Source organism: Balaenoptera acutorostrata, chromosome 1 (assembly GCF_949987535.1).
Source record: "Balaenoptera acutorostrata chromosome 1, mBalAcu1.1, whole genome shotgun sequence".
Taxonomy (NCBI): domain Eukaryota; kingdom Metazoa; phylum Chordata; class Mammalia; order Artiodactyla; family Balaenopteridae; genus Balaenoptera; species Balaenoptera acutorostrata.
The window spans coordinates 111041427-111061831 of NC_080064.1; the positions used below are offsets into that span (position 1 = coordinate 111041427).

At 40.0% G+C, this 20405-nt stretch overlaps 1 protein-coding gene across 1 annotated transcript; it reads right to left on the reverse strand.

Annotated features, from left to right (window-relative positions):
• Nucleotides 1-256: 256 nt before the first annotated feature.
• Nucleotides 257-19799, reverse strand: LOC130708932 (filaggrin-like). The gene is given in 4 exon segments (XM_057553501.1): nt 257-352; nt 1119-1162; nt 1165-1196; nt 19720-19799. Coding segments are annotated over 4 exon segments (252 nt in total).
• Nucleotides 19800-20405: the final 606 nt, after the last annotated feature.

Below are 20405 nucleotides of genomic sequence, written 5' to 3' on the forward strand. Positions count from 1 at the left end.
TGCTTGATCTTGATGATCCATGGGAAGAATCAGACTGTCCATAAATTGTTATCAGCCCTTCAAGAGACCCTGAGTGTCAGAGCTATGTCTTGACTGCTTGTGGCAGGATCCTTGATTTATTCCTCTGCTGGATTCTGAGTGTCCGTGGGAAGGCTCTCTGGCCTTGATGAGACCCTGAATATCTAGACTTGTGTAGTGACTGGCCATGAGTGGATTCATACTGGTTTTTTGAACTGGACTTAGACCACCCATGGGTTTATTCTGACTGTCTCTCTGAATCTTCTGATTGCCCTTCACTATCAGTGGCCTGACTGTAACTGGATCCTTGCCGTCTGCTTATTCCAGATCCAGTCTGTGTAGATGATGATTGCCTGTGGGATGACCCAGATTGTCCATAAATAAACCCATATCTTTCTCTTGTGTTAGACTCTAATTCTGCATGGGTAGACCTAGCTTGCCTCTGAATAAATGTCCATTTTTGACAGAACCCTGGCCTATCTCCAGTATTCCCATGGCTAGCGTAATTTATTCCTCATGTGCTACTAGATCCATACTCAGACTCATCATGGGAAGGTGAAGACTGTTGTTCCCTGTCTTCTGATTGTCTTTCAATATACTGGACTGACTATAACTGGATCCCCCTTCTCTGTTGATACTATAGCCAGACTTTGTAAATGATTGTGTGTGGGTAGATCCTGAGTGTCCACAGCTATCTCTTGATTGTCCATAACTACCTTATATGCTTTTGGTGCCAGATCTGGGCTGTTCATGAGTAGGTCCAGCCTGTCTTCCAGTGTGTGTCTGTTCTTGTGAGACTCTGAGTATATAAACCCGTCTTCTGACTTCCTGTTTCACAACTGTCCATAATCATACTCAGACCATGCATGGACTAATGTTGACTTTCTGTGTGAGTCTCCTGATTGTGTGTTATCAACTATAACTGGATCCTCAATGTCTGCTTATACTTGATTTAGACCTTGTATGTGCAGATTGTCTGTAAACAGAACTGGAGTATTCAGAGCTATCTCCTGATTTTCCATAGCCAAATACTGTACACGTCTTCCTGTTAGAGTGGACTCAGATTCTCTTTGGGTAGACCCAGAATGTCCATGAATTGCTGTCTGGCCACGTTGACATTCTGAATGTCTAGAGTTGTCTTCTAATTCTCCTTGGTAGAGCCTTGTCTTCCTCTTGTGCTGGACCAAGTTTGCTTATGACTACACTCAGACTGACCATGAGTGGAAGCTGACTGTCTATTCAATCTCCTGATTGCCTTTTACTATCACTAGATTGATTATAACTGATGTCTGTTTCCTGCTTACAGTGGTAGAGGCTGTGTGGATGTAGACCCTGAATGTCCACTGCAATCTCCTTTTTATGGCTAGATACTTGTCTCTTTTTTATGCTGGACCTAAACTTTTCATGGATTAATCCTCACTCTCTATCTGAGCCTCTTCATGACTAGACCCAACTGTTCATGAATTTTTTTTTTAAACATCTTTATTGGAGTATAATTGCTTTACAATGGTGTGTTAGTTTCTGCTTTATAACAAAGTGAATCAGTTATACATATACATATGTTCCCATATCTCTTCCCACTTGCATCTCCCTCCCTCCCACCCTCTCTATCCCACCCCTCTAGGTGGTCACAAAGCACCGAGCTGATCTCCCTGTGCTATGTGGCTGCTTCCCACTAGCTATCTATTTTACATTTGCTAGTGTATATATGTCCATGCCACTCTCTCACCCTGTCACATCTCACCCCTCCCCCTCCGCATATCCTCAAGTCCATTCTCTAGTAGGTCTGTGTCTTTATTCCCGTCTTGCCACTAGGTTCTTCATGACCTTTTTTTTTTCCTTAGATTCTATATATATGTGTTAGCATACTGTATTTGTTTTTCTCTTTCTGACTTACTTCACTCTGTATGACAGACTCTAACTCCATCCACCTCACTACAAATACCTCCATTTCATTTCTTTTTATGGCTGATAATATTCCATGGTATATATGTGCCACATCTTCTTTATCCATTCATTCGATGATGGACACTTAGGTTGCTTCCATGTCCTGGCTATTGTAAATAGAGCTGCAATGAACATTTTGGTACATGATTCTTTTTGAATTATGGTTTTCTCAGGGTATATGCCCAGTAGTGGGATTGCTGGGTTGTATGGTAGTTCTACTTTTAGTTTTTTAAGGAACCTCCATACTGTTCTCCATAGTGGCTGTATCAATTTACATTCCCACCAACAGTGCAAGAGTGTTCCCTTTTCTCCACACCCTCTCCAGCATTTATTGTTTCTAGATTTTTTGATGATGGCCATTCTGACTGGTGTGAGATGATATCTCATTGTAGTTTTGATTTGCATTTCTCTAATGATTAATGATGTTGAGCATTCTTTCATGTGTCTGTTGGCAATCTGTATATCTTCTTTGGAGAAATGTCTGTCTAGGTCTTCTGCCCATTTTTGGATAGGGTTGTTTGTTTTTTTGTTATTGAGCTGCATGAGCTGCTTGTAAATCTTGGAGATTAATCCTTTGTCAGTTGCTTCATTTGCAAATATTTTCTCCCATTCTGAGGGTTGTCTTTTGGTCTTGTTTATGGTTTCCTTTGCTGTACAAAAGCTTTTAAGTTTCATTAGGTCCCATTTGTTTATTTGTGTTTTTATTTCCATTTCTCTAGGAGCTGGGTCAAAAAGGATCTTGCTGTGATTTATGTCATAGAGTGTTCTGCCTATGTTTTCCTCTAAGAGTTTGATAGTGTCTGGCCTTACACTTAGGTCTTTAATCCACTTTGAGTTTATTTTTGTGTATGGTGTCAGGGAGTGTTCTAATTTCATACTTTTACATGTACCTGTCCAATTTTCCCAGCACCACTTATTGAAGAGGCTGTCTTTTCTCCACTGTATATGCTTGCCTCCTTTATCAAAGATAAGGTGACCATATGTGCGTGGGTTTATCTCTGGGCTTTCTATCCTGTTCCATTGATCTATGTTTCTGTTTTTGTGCCAGTACCAAACTGTCTTGATTACTGTAGCTTTGTAATACAGTCTGAAGTCAGGGAGCCTGATTCCTCCAGCTCCATTATTCGTTCTCAAGATTGCTTTGGCTATTCGGGGTCTTTTGTGTTTCCATACAAATTGTGAAACTTTTTGTTCTAGTTCTGTGAAAAATGCCAGTGGTAGTTTGATAGGGATTGCATTGTATCTGTAGATTGCTTTGGGTAGTGTAGTCATTTTCACTATGTTGATTCTTCCAATCCAAGAACATGGTATATCTCTCCATCTATTTGTATCATCTTTGATTTCTTTCATCAGTGTCTTATACTTTTCTGCATACAGGTCTTTTGTCTCCTTAGGTAGGTTTATTCCTAGATATTTTATTCTTTATGTTGCAGTGGTAAACGGGAGTGTTTTCTTAATTTCACTTTCAGATTTTTCATCATTAGTGTATAGGAATGCAAGAGATATCTGTGCATTAATTTTGTATCCTGCTACTTTACCAAATTCATTGATTAGCTCTAGTAGTTTTCTGGTAGCATCTTTAGGATTCTCTATGTATAGTATCATGTCATCTGCAAACAGTGACAGCTTTACTTCTTCTTTTCCGATTTGGATTCCTTTTATTTCTTTTTCTTCTCTGATTGCTGTGGCTAACACTTCCAAAACTATGTTGAATAATAGTGGTGAGAGTGGGCAACCTTGTCTTGTTCCTGATCTTAGTGGAAATGGCTTCAGTTTTTCACCATTGAGGACAATGTTGGCTGTGCGTTTGTCATATATGGCCTTTATTATGTTGAGGAAAGTTCCCTCTATGCCTACTTTCTGCAGGGCTTTTATCATAAATGGGTGTTGAATTTTGTTGAAAGCTTTTTCTGCATCTATTGAGATGATCATATGGTTTTTCTCCTTCAATTTGTTAATATGATGTATCACGTTGATTGATTTGCGTATATTGAAGAATCCTTGCATTCCTGGAATAAACCCCACTTGATCATGGTGTATGATCCTTTTAATGTGTTGATGGACTCTGTTTGCTAGTATTTTGTTGAGGATTTTTGCATCTATGTTCATCAGTGATATTGGCCTGTAGTTTTCTTTCTTTGTGACATCTTTGTCTGGTTTTGGTATCAGGGTGATGGTGGCCTCGTAGAATGAGTTGGGGAGTGTTCCTCCCTCTGCAATATTGTGGAAGAGTTTGAGAAGGATAGGTGTTAGCTCTTCTCTAAATGTTTGATAGAATTCGCCTGTGAAGCCATCTGGTCCTGGGCTTTTGTTTGTTGGAAGATTTTTAATCACAGTTTCAATTTCAGTGCTTGTGATTGGTCTGTTCATATTTTCTGTTTCTTCCTGGTTCAGTCTCGGCAGGTTGTGCATTTCTAAGAATCTGTCCATTTCTTCCAGGTTGTCCATTTTATTGGCATAGAGTTACTTGTAGTAATCTCTCATGATCGTTTTTATTTCTGCAGTGTCTGTTGTAACTTCTCCTTTTTCATTTCTAATTCTATTGATTTGAGTCTTCTCCCTTTTTCTCTTGATGAGTCTGGCTAATGGTTTATCAATTTTGTTTATCTTCTCAAAGAACCAGCTTTTAGTTCTGTTGACCTTTGCTATTGTTTCCTTCATTTCTTTTTCATTTATTTCTGATCTGATTTTTATGATTTCTTTCCTTCTGCTAGCTTTGGGGTCTTTTTGTTCTTCTTTCTCTAATTGCTTTAGGTGCAAGGTTAGGTTGTTTATTCAAGATGTTTCCTGTTTCTTGATGTAGGCTTGTATTGCTATAAACTTCCCTCTTAGAACTGCTTTTGCTGCATCCCATAGGTTTTGGGTCATCGTGTCTCCATTGTCATTTGCTTCTAGGTATTTTTTGATTTCCCCTTTGATTTCTTCAGTGATCACTTCGTTATTAAGTCGTGTATTGTGTAGCCTCCATGTGTTTGTATTTTTTACAGATCTTTTCCTGTAATTGATATCTAGTCTCATAGCGTTGTGGTCGGAAAAGATACTTGATACGATTTCAACTTTCTTAAATTTACCAAGGCTTGATTTGTGACCCAAGATATGATCTATCCTGGAGAATGTTCCATGAGCACTTGAGAAAAATGTGTATTCTGTTGTTTTTGGGTGGAATGTCCTATAAATATCAATTAAGTCCATCTTGTTTAATGTATCAGTTAAAGCTTGTGTTTCCTTATTTATTTTCATTTTGGATGATCTGTCCATTGGTGAAAGTGGGGTGTTAAAGTCCCCTACTATGATTGTATTACTGTCGATTTCCCCTTTTATGGCTGTTAGTATTTGCCTTATGTATTGAGGTGCTCCTATGTTGGGTGCATAAATATTTACAATTGTTATACCTTCCTCTTGGATCGATCCCTTGATCATTATATAGTGTCCTTCTTTGTCTCTTGTAATAGTCTTTATTTTCAAGTCTATTTTGTCTGATATGAGAATTGCTACTCCAGCTTTCTTTTGATTTCCATTTGCATGGAATATCTTTTTCCATCCCCTCACTTTCAGTCTGTATGTGTCCCTAGGTCTGAAGTGGGTCTCTTGTAGACAGCATATATATGGGTCTTGTTTTTGTATCCATTCAGCCAGTCTGTGTCTTTTGGTTGGAGCATTTAATCCATTTACATTCAAGGTAATTATCGATATGTATGTTCCCATTCCCATTTTCTTAAATGTTCTGGGTTTGTTATTGTAGGTGTTTTCCTTCTCTTGTGTTTCCCACTTAGAGAAGTTCCTTTAGCATTTGTTGTAAAGCTGGTTTGGTGGTGCTGAACTCTCTCAGCTTTTGCTTGTCTGTAAAGGTTTTAATTTCTCCATCGAATCTGAATGAGATCCTTGCTGGGTAGAGTAACCTTGGTTTTAGGTTTTTCTCCTTCATGACTTTAAGTATATCCCGCCACTCCCTTCTGGCTTGCAGAGTTTCTGCTGAAAGATCAGCTGTTAACCTTATGGGGATTCCCTTGTGTGTTATTTGTTGTTTTTCCCTTGCTGCTTTTAATATGTTTTCTTTATATTTAATTTTTGATAGTTTGATTAATATGTGTCTTGGCGTGTTTCTCCTTGGATTTATCCTGTATGGGACTCTCTGTGCTTCCAGGACTTGATTAACTATTTCCTTTCCCACATTAGGGAAGTTTTCAACTATAATCTCTTCAAATATTTTCTCAGTCCCTTTCTTTTTCTCTTCTTCTTCTGGGACCCCTATAATTCGAATGTTGGTGCGTTTAATGTTGTCCCAGAGGTCTCTGAGACTGTCCTCAGTTCTTTTCATTCTTTTTTCTTTATCCTGCTCTGCAGTAGTTATTTCCACTATTTTATCTTCCAGGTCACTTATCCGTTCTTCTGCCTCAGTTATTCTGCTATTGATCCCGTCTAGAGTATTTTTAATTTCATTTATTGTGTTTTTCATTGTTGCTTGGTTCCTCTTTAGTTCTTCTACATCCTTGTTAAATGTTTCTTGCATTTTGTCTATTCTATTTCCAAGATTTTGGATCATCTTTACTATCATTATTCTGAATTCTTTTTCAGGTAGACTGCCTATTTCCTCTTCTTTTGTTAGGTCTGGTGTGTTTTGACCCTGCTCCTTCACCTGCTGTGTGTTTTTTTGTCTTCTCATTTTGCTTATCTTACTGTGTTTGGGGTCTCCTTTTCACAGGCTGCAGGTTCGTAGTTCCCGTTGTTTTTGGTATCTGTCCCCAGTGGCTAAGGTTGGTTCAGTGGGTTGTGTAGGCTTCCTGGTGGAGGGGAGTAGTGCCTGTGTTCTGGTGGATGAGGTTGGATCTTGTCTTTCTGGTGGGCACGTCCACGTCTGGTGGTGTGTTTTGGGGTGTCTGTGGCCTTATTATGATTTTAGGCAGCCTCTCTGCTAATGGATGGGGCTGTGTTCCTGTCTTGCTAGTTGTTTGGCATAGGATGTCCAGCACTGTAGCTTGCTGGTCGTTGAGTGAAGCTGGGTCTTGATGTTGAGATGGAGAGCTCTGAGAGATTTTCGCCATTTGGTATTACGTGGAGCTGGGAGGTGTCTTGTGGACCAGTGTCCTGATGTTGGCTCTCCCACCTCAGAGGCACAGCCCTGATGCCTGGCTGGAGCACCAAGAGCCTTTCATCCACACGGCTCAGAATAAAAGGGAGAAAAAAATAGAAAGAGAGAAAAAAAGAGGATAAAATAAAATAAAATAAAGCTATTATAATAAAAAATAAGAAAAAAAATTATTAAGAATAAATGTATTCAGAAAAAAATCTTTTTTTAATTTTTCAAAATAGATTTATTAATTTTTTATAATAAAAAATAAGAGAAAAATTAATAAGAAAAAAATTTATTAAGAAAAAAAATTTTTAATTTTTTAAAATAAAAAATATGAAAAAACTTATTAAAATATTTTTTAATTTCTAAAAAATAGAAAATAAGGAAAAAATTATTAAGAAAACATTTATTAGGAAAAAAAAATTTTTTTAATTTTATTTATTTATTTATTTATGGCCCTCCAGGGAGGGGCGGTGTGGATAGTGACCTGTGCTCGCACACAGGCTTCTTGGTGGTGGCATCAGCAGCCTTAGCGTCTCATGACCGTCTCTGGGGTCCGTGCTGCTAGCCGCAGCTCGCACCCGTCTCTGGAGCTCGTTTAGGTGGCGCTCTGAATCCCCTCTCCTTGCGCTCCACGAAACAAAGAGGCAAGAAAAAGTCTCTTGCCTCTTTGGCAGCTGCAGACTTTTTCTCGGACTCCCTCCCGGCCAGCTGTGGTGCGCTAACCCCTTCAGGCTGTGTTCACGCCGCCAACCCCAGTCTTCTCCCTGTGATCCGACCGAAGCCCGAGCCCCAACTCCCAGCCCCCGCCCGCCCCGGCGGGTGAGCAGACAAGCCTCTCGGGCTGGTGAGTGCTGCTCGGCGCCGAGCCTCTGTGCGGGAATGTCTCCGCTTTGCCCTCCGCACCCCTGTGGCTGTGCTCTCCGCTTTGCCCTCCGCACCCCTGTGGCTGTGCTCTCCTACCTGGCTCCGAAGCTTCCCCCTCCGCCACCTGCAGTCTCTGCCCGCAAAGGGGCTTCCTAGTGTGTGGAAACCTTTCCTCCTTCACAGCTCCCTCCCACTGGTGCAGGTCCCGTCCCTATTCTTTTGTCTCTGTTATTTCTGTTTTCTTTTGCCCTACCCAAGTACGTGGGGAGTTTCTTGCCTTTGGGGAGGTCTGACGTCTTCTGCCAGCGTTCAGTTGGTGTTCTGTAGGAGCAGTTCCACGTGTAGATGTATTTCTAATGTATCTGTGGGAAGGAAGGTGATCTCCGCGTCTTACTCTTCCGCCATCTTGCCCAGACCCCCCCCCCCACAACTTTTTTATCCATTCGTCTGTCGATGGGCATTTAGGTTGCTTCCATGACCTGGCTATTGTAAATAGTGCTGCAATGAACATTGGGGTGCATGTGTCTTTTTGAATTACGGTTTTCTCTGGCTATATGCCCAGTAATGGGATTGCAGGGTCATATGGTAATTCTATTTTTAGTTTCTTAAGGAACCTCCATATGGTTCTCCATAGTGGCTGTATCAATTTACATTCCCACCAACAGTGCAAGAGGGTTCCCTTTTCTCCACACCCTCTCCAGCATTTGTTGTTTGTAGATTTTCTGATGATGCCCATTCTAACTGGTGTGAGGTGATACCTCATTGTAGTTTTGATTTGCATTTCTCTAATAATTAGTGATGTTGAGCATCTTTTCATGTGCTTCTTGGCCATCTGTATGTCTTCTTTGGAGAAATGTCTATTTAGGTCTTCTGCCCATTTTTGGATTGGGTTGTTTGTTTCTTTAATATTGAGCTGCATGAGCTGTTTATATATTTGGGAGATTGATCTTTTGTCTGTTGATTCGTTTGCAAATATTTTCTCCCATTCTGAGGGTTGTCTTTTTGTCTTGTTTATGGTTTCCTTTGCTGTGCAAGAACTTTGACGTTTCATTAGGTCCCATTTGTTTATTTTTGTTTTTATTTCCATTACTCTAGGAGGTGGATCAAAAAAGATCTTGCTGTGATTTATGTCAAAGAGTGTTCTTCCTATGTTTTCCTCTAAGAGTTTTATAGTGTCCAGTCTTACATTTAGGTCTCGAATCCATTTTGAGTTTATTTTTGTGTATGGTGTTAGAGAGCATTCTAATTTCATTCTTTTACATGTAGCTGTCCAGTTTTCCCAACACCACTTACTGAGGAGACTGTCTTTTCTCCATTGTATATCTTTGCCTCCTTTGTCATAGATTAGTTGACCATAGGTACATGGGTTTATCTTTGGGCTTTCTATCTTGTTCCATTGATCTATGTTTCTGTTTTTGTGCAAGTTCCATATTGTCTTGATTACTGTAGCTTTGTAGTATAGTCTGAAGTCAGGGCGTCTGATTCTTCCAACTCCGTTTTTTTCCCTCAAGACTGCTTTGGCTATTTGGGGTATTTTGTGTCTCCATACAAATTTTAAGATGTTTTGTTCTAGTTCCATAAAAAATGCCATTGGTAATTTGATAGGGATTGCATTGAATCTGTAGATTGCTTTGGGTAGTATAGTCATTTTCACAATATTGATTCTTCCAATCCAAGAACATGGTATATCTCTCCATCTGTTGGTATCATCTTTAATTTCTTCCTTCAGTGTCTTATAGTTTTCTGCATACAGGTCTTTTGTCTCCCTAGATAGGTTTATTCCTAGGTATTTTATTCTTTTTGTTGCAATGGTAAATAAGAGTGTTTCCATAATTTCTCTTTCAGATTCTTCATCAGTGTTTAGGAATGCAAGAGATTTCTGTGCATTAATTTTGTATCCTGCAACTTTACCAAATTCATTGATTAGCTCTAGTAGTTTTCTGGTGGCATTTTTAGGATTCTCTATGTATAGTATCATGTCGTCTGCAAACAGTGACAGTTTTACTTCTTGTTTTCCAATTTGTATTCCTTTTATTTCTTTTTCTTCTCTGATTGCCATGGCTAGGACTTCAAAAACTATGTTGAATAATAGTGGTGAGAGTGGACATCCTTGTCTCGTTCCTGATCTTAGAGGAAATGCTTTCAGTTTTTCACCATTGAGAATGATGTTTGCTGTGGGTTTGTCATATATGGCCTTTATTATGTTGAGGTAGGTTCCCTCTATGCCCACTTTCTGGAGAGTTTTTATCATAAATCAGTGTTGAATTTTGTCAAAAGCTTTGTCTGCATGTATTGAGATGATCATATGGTTTTTATTCTTCAGTTTGTTCATATGGTGTATCACATTGATTGATTTGCATACATTGAAGAATCCTTGCATCCCTGGGATAAATCCCACTTGATCGTGGTGTATGATCCTTTCAATGTGTTGTTGGATTCTGTTTGCTAGTATTTTGTTGAGGATTTTTGCATCTATATTCATCAGTGATATTGGTCTGTAATTTTCTTTTTTTTGTAGTATCTTTGTCTGGTTTTAGTATCAGGGTGATGGTGGCCTCATAGAATGAGTTTGAGAGTGTTCCTTCCTCTGCAATTTTTTGGAAGAGTTTGAGAAGGATGGGTGTTAGCTCTTCTCTAAATGTTTGATAGAATTCACCTGTGAAGCCATCTGGTCCTGGGCTTTTGTTTGTTGGAAGATTTTAAATCACATTTTCAATTTCATTATTTTTGATTGGTCTGTTCATATTTTCTGTTTCTTCCTGGTTCAGTCTTGGAAGGTTATACCTTTCTAAGAATTTGTCCATTTCTTCCAGGTTGTCCATTTTATTGGCATAGAGTTGCTTGTAGTAGTCTCTTAGGATGCTTTGTATTTCTGCAGTGTCTGTTGTAACTTCTCCTTTTTCGTTTCAAATTTTATTGATTTGAGTCCTCTCCCTCTTTTTCTTGATGAGTCTGACTAATGGCTTATCAATTTTGTTTATCTTCTCAAAGAACCAGCTTTCAGTTTTATTGATCTTTACTATTGTTTTCTTTGTTTCTATTTCATTTATTTCTGCTCTTATCTTTATGATTTCTTTCCTTCTGCTAACTTTGGGTTTTGTTTGTTCTTCTTTCTCTAGTTCCTTTAGGTGTAAGGTTAGATTGTTTACTTGAAATTTTTCTTGTTTCTTGAGGTAGGCTTGTATAGCTATAAACTTCCCTCTTAGAACTGCTTTTGCTGCATCCCGCAGGTTTTGGATCGTCGTGTTTTCATTGTCATTTGTCTCTAGGTATTTTTTGATTTCCTCTTTGATTTGTTCAGTGATCTCTTGGTTATTTAGTAACGTATTGTTTATCCTCCATGTGTTTGTGTTTTTTACGTTTTTTTCCCTGTAATTGATTTCTAATCTCATAGCGTTGTGATCAGAAAAGATGCTTGATATGATTTCAATTTTCTTAAATTTACTGAGGATTGATTTGTGACCCAAGATGTGATCTATTCTGGAGAATGTTCCGTGCGCACTTGAGAAGAAAGTGTAATTTGCTGTTTTTGGATGGAATGTCTTATAAATATCAATTAAATCTATGTGGTCTATTGTGTCATTTAAAGCTTCTGTTTCCTTATTTATTTTCATTTTGGATGATCTGTCCATTGGTGTAAGTGAGGTGTTAAAGTCCCCCACTATTATTGTGTTACTGTTGATTTCCTCTTGTATAGCTGTTAACAGTTGCCTTATGTATTGAGGTGCTCCTATGTTGGGTGCATTCATATTTACCATTGTTATATGTTCTTCTTGGATTGTTCCCTTGATCATTATGTAGTGTCCTTCCTTGTCTCTTGTAACATTCTTTATTTTAAAGTCTATTTTATCTGATATGAGTATTGCTACTCCAGCTTTCTTTTGACTTACATTTGCATGGAATATCTTTTTCCATGCCCTCCGTTTCAGTCTGTATGTGTCCTGTCTCTTGTAGACAGCATCTGTATGGATCTTGTTTTTGTTTCCATTCAGCCAGCCTGTGACTTTTGTTTGGAGCATTTAATCCATTCACATTTAAGGTAATTATCGATATGTATGTTCCTATTACCATTTTCTTAATTGTTTTGGGTTTGTTTTTGGAGGTCCTTTTCTTCTCTTGTGTTTCCCACTTAGAGAATTTCCTTTAGCATTTGCTGTAGAGCTGGTTTGGTGGTGCTGAATTCTCTTAGCTGTTGCTTGTCTGTAAAGGTTTTGATTTCTCCATCAAATCTGAATGAGATCCTTGCCGGGTAGAGTAATCTTGGTTGTAGGTTCTTCCCTTTCATCACTTTAAATATATCATGCCACTCCCTTCTAGCTTGTAGAGTTTCTGCTGAGAAATCAGTTGTTAACCTTATGGGAGTTCCCTTGTATGTTATTTGTCGTTTTTTCCCTTGTTGCTTTTAATAATTTTGTTTTTGTCTTTAATTTTTGTCAAGTTGATTACTCTGTGTCTCGGCGTGTTTCTCCTTGGGTTTATCCTGCTTGGGACTCTCTGTGCTTCCTGGACTTGGGTGCCTACTTCCTTTCCCATGTTAGGGAAGTTTTTGACTATAATCTCTTCAAATATTTTCTTGGGTGTTTCTCTCTCTCTTCTCCTTCTGAGACCCCTATAATGCGAATGTTGGTGCATTTAATGTTGTCCCAGAGGTCTCTTAGGCTGTCTTCATTTCTTTTAATTCTTTATTCTGTTCTGCAGCAATGAATTCCAGTGAGTTCCTGGATCATCTTCACTATCATTATTCTGAATTCTTTTTCTGGAAGGTTGCGTATCTCCACTTCATTTAGTTGTTTGTCTGGGGTTTTATCTTGTTCCTTCATCTGGTACGTAGTCCTCTGCCTTTTCATTTTGTCTGTCTTTCTGTGAATGTGGTTTTTGTTCCACAGGCTGCAGGATTTTAGTTCTTCTTCCTTCTGCTGTCTGCCCTCTGGTGGATGAGGCTATCTAAGAGGCCTGTGCAAGCTTCCTGATGGGAGGGACTGGTGGTGGGTAGAGCTAGGTGTTGCTCTGGTGAGTAGAGCTCAGTAAAACTTTAATCCACTTGTCTGCTGATGGGTGGGGCTGAGTTCCCTCACTGTTGGTTGTTTGGCCTGAGGCGACCCAGCACTGGAGGCTACAGGCTCTTTGGTGGGGCTAATGGCGGACTCTGGGAGGGCTTACACCATGGAGTACTTCCCAGAACTTCTGCTGCCAGTGTCCTTGTCCTCACGGTGAGACACAGTCAACCTCTGCCTCTGCAGGAGACCCTCCAACACTAGCAAGTAGGTCTGGTTCAGTCTCCTATGTAGTCACTGCTTCTTCCCCCTGGGTCCTGATGCGCACACTACTTTGTGTGTGCCCTCCAAGAGTGGAGTCTCTGTTTCCCCCAGTCCTGTCGAAGTCCTGCAATCAAATCTCGCTAGCCTTCAAAGTCTGATTCTCTGGGAATTCCTCCTTCCATTGACAGACCCCCAGGTTGGGAAGCCTGACATGGGGCTCAGAACCTTCACTCCAGTGGGTGGACTTCTGTGGTATAATCATTCTCCAGTTTGTGAGTCACCCACCCAGCAGTTATGGGATTTGATTTTATTGTGATTGTGCCCCTCCTGCTGTCTCACTGCGGCTTCTCCTTTGTCTTTGGATGTGGGATATCTTTTTTGGTGAGTTTCAGTGTCTTCCTGTCTATGGTTGTTCAGCAGTTAATTGTGATTCCGGTGCTCTCGCAAGAGGGAGTGAGTGCACGTCCTTCTACTCCACCATCTTGAACCAGTCTCCCAGACACCATGTTACTGCTGTCAGAATTTTCTTTTTTTATATATTGTGTTTGCATTAACCAATTCTTGTGTTTATAGTTTTTCTTAATACTTTGTTTTTTATCTTTATACTGGAGTTAAAAGTGACTTACACACCACTCAAAGTATTATGTTATTCTGCTTTTGTCTATATACTTACCCCTGCCCGTGAGATTTATACTTTCATATGCTTTCATGTTTTTGTTTAGCATTTTTTTGTTTCAACTTGAAGAGTTCTCTTTAGCACTTCTGGTAAGGCAGGTATAGTGGTGATAACTCCCTCAGTTTTTGTTTGTTTGGGAAAGTCTTTATCTCGCCTTCATTTGTAAAGGACTCTTTTGCTGGTATAGCATTCCTCCTTGGCAGGGATTTTTCTTTCAGCACTTTGAATACATCATTTCACTTGTTCCTGCCAAGTTTCTGCTGAGAAATCTGCTTATAGTCTTACGGGGGAACGCCTTGTATGTGACAAGTCACTTTTCTCTTGTTGCTTTCAATATTCTCTATTTTTGGCTTTCAACAATTTGATTAAATGTGTCTAGTTGTAGACCTCTTTAGATTCAATCTATTTGAAATTTTTTAGGCTTCACCAATTTGGATGTCCATCTCCCTCCCTAGATTTGGGAAGTTTTCCACCATTATTTTTTTTTAAATAATCCTTCTGCCCTTTTATCTTACTTTTCTCCTTCTGGGACTTTCATAATATGTGTTGGGTTGTTTGATAGTGCCCCATAAAGTCTTATAGACTTTCTTTACTATTTTTCATTCATTTTTCTTTTTGTTCCTCTGACTGGGTAATTTCAAGTGACTTGTTTTCAAACTTGCTGATTTTCTTCTTTAGCTTGAGCAAGTCTGCTATTTATCCTCTCTATTGAATTTTTCAGTTCAGTCATTGTGTTCTTAAGCTCCAGACTTTCTGCTTAGTTCTCTTTTATTGTTTCTGTCTCTTTGTTGAACTTCTCATTTTGTTCATGTATTGTTTTTTCTGATTTTGTTTAATTAGCTATCTGTGTTCTTTTGTAGCTCACTGAACATCTTTCACCTGATTATTTTGAATTCTTTGTTAGGCAGTTTGTAGATCTCCATTTCTTTAGGGTCAGTTATTGGAACTTTAGTTTTTTCCTTTGATATTATCATGTTTCTCTGATTCTTCATGATCCTTGTAGTCTTGCATTGGTGCCTGCACATTTAAAGAAGTAGTCACTTCTTCCAATCTTCAAAGACTGGCTTTGGCAGGGAAATCTCTTCACCAGTCAGCCCTGCCAGAGATTCTGGGAAGGCCATATGCCAGGTTCCATGGGTAGGCCTGCTGTCAAAGTCCACAGGTGAACAGACCTGATACCTGGGTCTGCAGGCAGGTGGTCCTGGTGCCAGGGTCTGTGGACAAGTGAGTCTGGTTCCAGGGCCCATGGGTGAGTCTGGTTCCAGGGTCCATGGGTTGGCCTGGTGCCTGAGTCCATGGTGGTGATCCTAAAGCCAGGATCTACAGGGGCTGGCTTGACACCAGGGTCCACTGGGGGAGGCCTGGTACCAGGGTCAGTAGTGAAGCTGGACTCTTACTTTGCTCTCTTTTCCCCACAGGAGAACTCCTGAGCCAAGAGATCTTTCTTGGTGCTGCATTGCATGGGCTGGGGGGAAGGGTGACACAAGTAAAGTGATACTGTCCTTCCTACTTTCTTAAATGCATCTTTTCTAGTTTCTGTGCTCCACCTGAGCACTGTAATCTCTCACCTGGATTCTGGGACTCTCATGAAGATATTTTTGTTTGTGGATAGTTTTCAAACTGGTATTTCTGTGGGAGAATGTGGGCTGGAAACTTTTGTTTCAGCAACTTGCTAATGTCATTCATCCCACCCAATTTGATTATGACTGATAAATCTACCTCATAATAGTGTATGGTGTAGGCTCAGCTGCTGTAACAAAAAAAACTAAAAATTTAATGGCTTCGAGAGCAATAAGTTTATTTTTCTATCATGTAAACAACCTACGATTAGTGTTCTAAGTTAGCAGACAGCTCTGATGCACACAGGGACCAGGCTAATGGATGCTCTGCCATCCTCAACTTGTGACTTCCTAGGTCATTGTAGTAATTACCATTCCAATGAATAGAAGAAGGAGGGGGCAGAAATCCAGGGCAAGGATTTCTTCTTAGGCAACTGAGAGGGAAGTTGCATACTTTGCTCCTAGCACAGCCACATGCTAGATACTGTTATGTGGAAAAATGAGAAAACGGATTCTGGTAAACAGCTAGCAATCTCTTCCACAAATATCAACATGTACTAAATGGACTTCACAGTTTATCCCTATTTCACCTTTCTCTTCTTCCTGTAGTCCTTTTCTCTGTGTATCACAATCCACTCCATTGCATGTACCAGAAACACAAGAATCATCCTAAATATCGCTCTTTCTCACTTCCCAAAGTGAGAGCATTCCCATCAAAAAAGAAATCCCCATCAAATTCTGTCAATTCTAGTGTCTACATACTTCCTGGAACCATGTCCTCCTTGTTCCCACTGCCATGCTTCTCTTACCTGGATTTCTGAAACAGCTTCCTAAGTGATCTCTACACGCCTCCAGTCTTGCCACCATCTAAATAATCCATTGTCCGACCTCCAGCATGAACTTTCTAGAATATGAATTGAATCATAATACTCTCAAATCCTCCAGTAGTTACTCAATACTGTTTGGATAAAATCCAGACTTCATAGCCTGGATTAGGAAGCCCTTCATGAGTAGGTACTTGATAAATATTCAATGAATGGATGAATGATTTCGCCCTCGCCTACCTCTCTGGTCTTGTCAGCTACTACTCACCCATATCCACCTACGTACAAACATAAGGAAGTTCTCACAGTTCTCTACCCGCTATGTTGTTTCCTGCCCCCATGCATCCACTGGAGCTGCTCCATCTACCTTCAATGTCCTTCTTGTATTCTCTTTCTCCCATAAGCCTCAATTAGTTCAAATCTTCCTTTTCTCCTGAAAACTGTGCTATATACAGTATAGCACTTGTTATACTCTGCTTTAAATTGGTCTTTATGTGCATGATTCAACAGGTTTATTAAGTGTTTATCATATGCCAGGCACAGCCCCTGAAGCCATTATGGAGCATTAGGAGACAGTGTAACATGGACACCTAATTAGATTGGGGGGGGTCAGGGGCCAGGGAAAACTTCTCTAAGGAAGTTACATTTAAGCAGAAACCTAGAGTCTAATTTTGGTACTTGTTGTCATCACTTTCGTAATTACCTCCCATTTACTTCTTTTTTTTATTTTTATAAATTTATTTATTTTTTATTTATTTATTTTTGGCTGTGTTGGGTCTTCATTGCTGTGTGCAGGCTTTCTCTAGTTGCAGTGAGTGGGGGCTACTCTTCATTGCGGTGTGCGGGCTTCTCATTGCAGTGGCTTCTCTTGCTGCAGAACACGGGCTTTAGGGTGCACGGGCTTCAGTAGTTGCAGCACACGGGCTCAGTAGTTGTGGCTAGCGTGCTCTAGAGCACAGGCTCAGTAGTTGTGGCACACGGGCTTCGTTGCTCCGCGGCATGTGAGATTTTCCTGGACCAGGGCTCGAACCCATGTCCCCTGCCTTGGCAGGCAGATTCTTAACCACTGTGCCACCAGGGAAGTCCCCCATTTACTTCTTAACCCACTGCTTTAATCCCTGCCCTGGGGATTCAAGTGTGTATTGTTCCCTTTGCCTCAAATGACCTACTCTGTTGGTGGTAAAATCCTCCCCATTATTTTTAAGATTCAGTTTCAGCCTCATTCCCTTCTGTGAAAACTTTCCTGACTCCCCCAGGCAAAATTAGTCATTTCTTCCCCAATTTTTTTTTTAATAAATTTTATTTATTTATTTATTTTTGGCTGAGTTGGATCTTCATTGCTGCATGTGGGCTTTCTCTAGTTGTGGTGAGCGGGGGCTACTCTTCGTTGCTGTGCACGGGCTTCTCACTGCAGTGGCTTCTCTTGTTGCGGAGCACGGGCTCTAGGCATGCGGGCTTCAGTAGTTGTGGCGCGTGGGCTCAGTAGTTGTGGCTCGTGGGCTCTAGAGCGCAGGCTTAGTAGTTGTGGTGCATGGGCTTAGTTGCTCTGCAGCATGTGGGATCTTCCTGGACCAGGGATCGAACCCGTGTCCCCTGCATTGGCAGGCGGATTCTTAACCACAGCGCCACCAGGGAAGCCCTCTTCCCCATTTTGAATCTGCCTCTATCACAGCACTAATCACCTAGTATGTGAGCTCCTTGAAATGAGAACCTATCCTATATTTTTGCATCCTACTACTGTCCTGTTCCCTTAGAACCTTTGGGATGTTTTGTGTAGTCTAAAAATCCCTGCTTCCTTCAAACATTCCTCTTATGACATGGTTCATAATCCTAATGATTTCCTGTTTAAATACATTTCATTTTACCAATATCTTTCTTAAAATGTGTCACCCTTAGCTGAATTCAACTCCAGAGGTGTGATCTAGCTGCATAAGATAAAGGAAGACCACTACCTCCCTTATTCTAAAGCTAGACATCTAAGCATCCTAAGATTATATTGATTAGGGGGACAATTATATAACAATATGAAATCATACTGAGTTGACTCTGGGAGAGTGACTACTGCTAAACCAATCTTATCCTGCACTTGTGCTGGTGGTATATGGGAGTCAAAGAAAGAGTTTTACATTTGCCCCCTTTAAACTTCTTGTTTTATTCAGCATCAATACAACCTGCTAAGATATATATATATATTTTTGCAAACCATTTCTGACTTGAAAGTGTTTATTAACCTTCCCAGCTTTCCGTCATCTGTAAATTTGATTGGTCTGTTTTAGAAATCAGCATTCAAGTAATTAATAAAAATGTTAACTAGAATAAGATGTGGATAGGCTGCTGGCATCATACTATATGCTTTCTTAATAAAGATTCTATTTCATTAGTCATCACCTTTAGTTTTGACAAAATATAATTGTCCATATATTCAAGATTCCTCTAACTTGTCACAAAGATAGTATAAGAGATCTTGCCAAATGCCCTGTGGAAGTTCAATGACATATCTTTTCAGCATAATATTCAATAGAATAATTACGATGTACATTTAAATTGGGAATGAAAATACTTTTATTGAGCTAAAATAGAATGAACAATGAACATGGCTTTTATGCCAAGCAGCTCCAAGGAAGTAGCACCAGAAACTCAGAAATGTGACTCTGGGGAGATAGGACTTTTAGTAGAAAAAGTTGAAAGTAGAGAAATTGGGACAACAGGCAGCAATAAGAATGGCTGGGGATGGGACCATCAGAAGATATTTCAAAATGGGAATAAAGAACATAATAGCAAATTAAAAGAAGAGACTCAAACAGTTTTATTACATATCTTCTTTATTTGGGCATTGTAATAACCCTATGAAAGAGATATTAAAGACTTGGAAGGGTTAGTGACTTGACTGAAGTCTCACAGCTAGAGGATCTGTGAATTTAACCCAGATCTCTCTGACTCTAGAAGACTAGGAGTTTTTACTATACCAGGCTCCTTAGTTTAAGGAGGTTGTTTTTAGGGGAATCTAGAAGGCTAATGCATAGTATTTTTGTGGCTTTGGAGAGAACAATTCAGAATAGGCTCAGAAGAGTGGATTCTGGACTCATAATGAAGAGACTTTTCTTCAATGAATAAGAAAACTAAGCCTAAAATAATGTTAGCCTAAGCTTTTAAAGTGCAAGTCAAGTTGGAAACAGCAAAGAGAGGCTGAGCCACGTTCTAGGTCCAAGACTAAAAGAATGACCCTTCCAGCCACCCCATTACTTAGGGGAAAAGGCTAAGTAATAAATTAGTGACTGGAGTTGAGGCTTGGGCTCGAGACAGATGGTTTTTCACAGCAATGTAAGGTTGGTGAGAAAGCAGATGGTGCTGACACCAGTCCTGGGAGTACGTTCCATAGACAGATCCTGCGGACTGAGCTGGCTGCAGAGATGATTACTAAGTAGATATTCTTATTGTCACTCATTTATGGATGAGGAAACTGAGGACCAAATACATTGAGCAACTTGCCCAAGCTTACATATCCAAAGTGTGGCAGAAGCGGGAAGTGAAGCCAAGGTTGTCCAGCTTCAGAGCCCACTCTGGCCACTGATGCTGCATTGCTTCTGTGGATATCACCTCCTCTGTGAAGCCCTCTCAGACTCCCCATCTGAGTTCCCATAGAGTTAAGTTATACTTTCATAGGTATTCACACTGTACCTTTAATTACCTCACATTGCTGTTTATCTTTTTTTTTTTGCATACAGATGTGAGCTCCTCATGAGCAGAATTGAGGCCTTGTATTTCCTCTACACCAGCACAGGTGCCTGGAATTCAGTGACACTCAGTGGAGGCTTGCTAGATAGATACCTTATAAGATAAGATTATTGGTTTTAAGCAGCAGTCATCAACTCTGGCTCACTTAGGCAGAATAGCATTTCATAGGAAGGCTATCTAGTGGTTTATAGAATCAACTGGAAGGGTAAAGAACTATGTTAAGAAAATAGGCAGGAAACTAGAAAAGTGAGGCAGTAGAAAAAAAACCTGTTCAGGATTTGACTCTGTGCAAAAAAAATGAGTTATTACAGGTAAGGCACTTAGAACATTATTAGTCACACTGTAAGGGACTGGTAATGTTTGCTGTTATTATGCGAGTTGGGTCTTGAAGGGTACCACATTCACCAGGTGGAGGAAGAAGGACCAGCGTATGAAAAGGCCCCTGCTTAA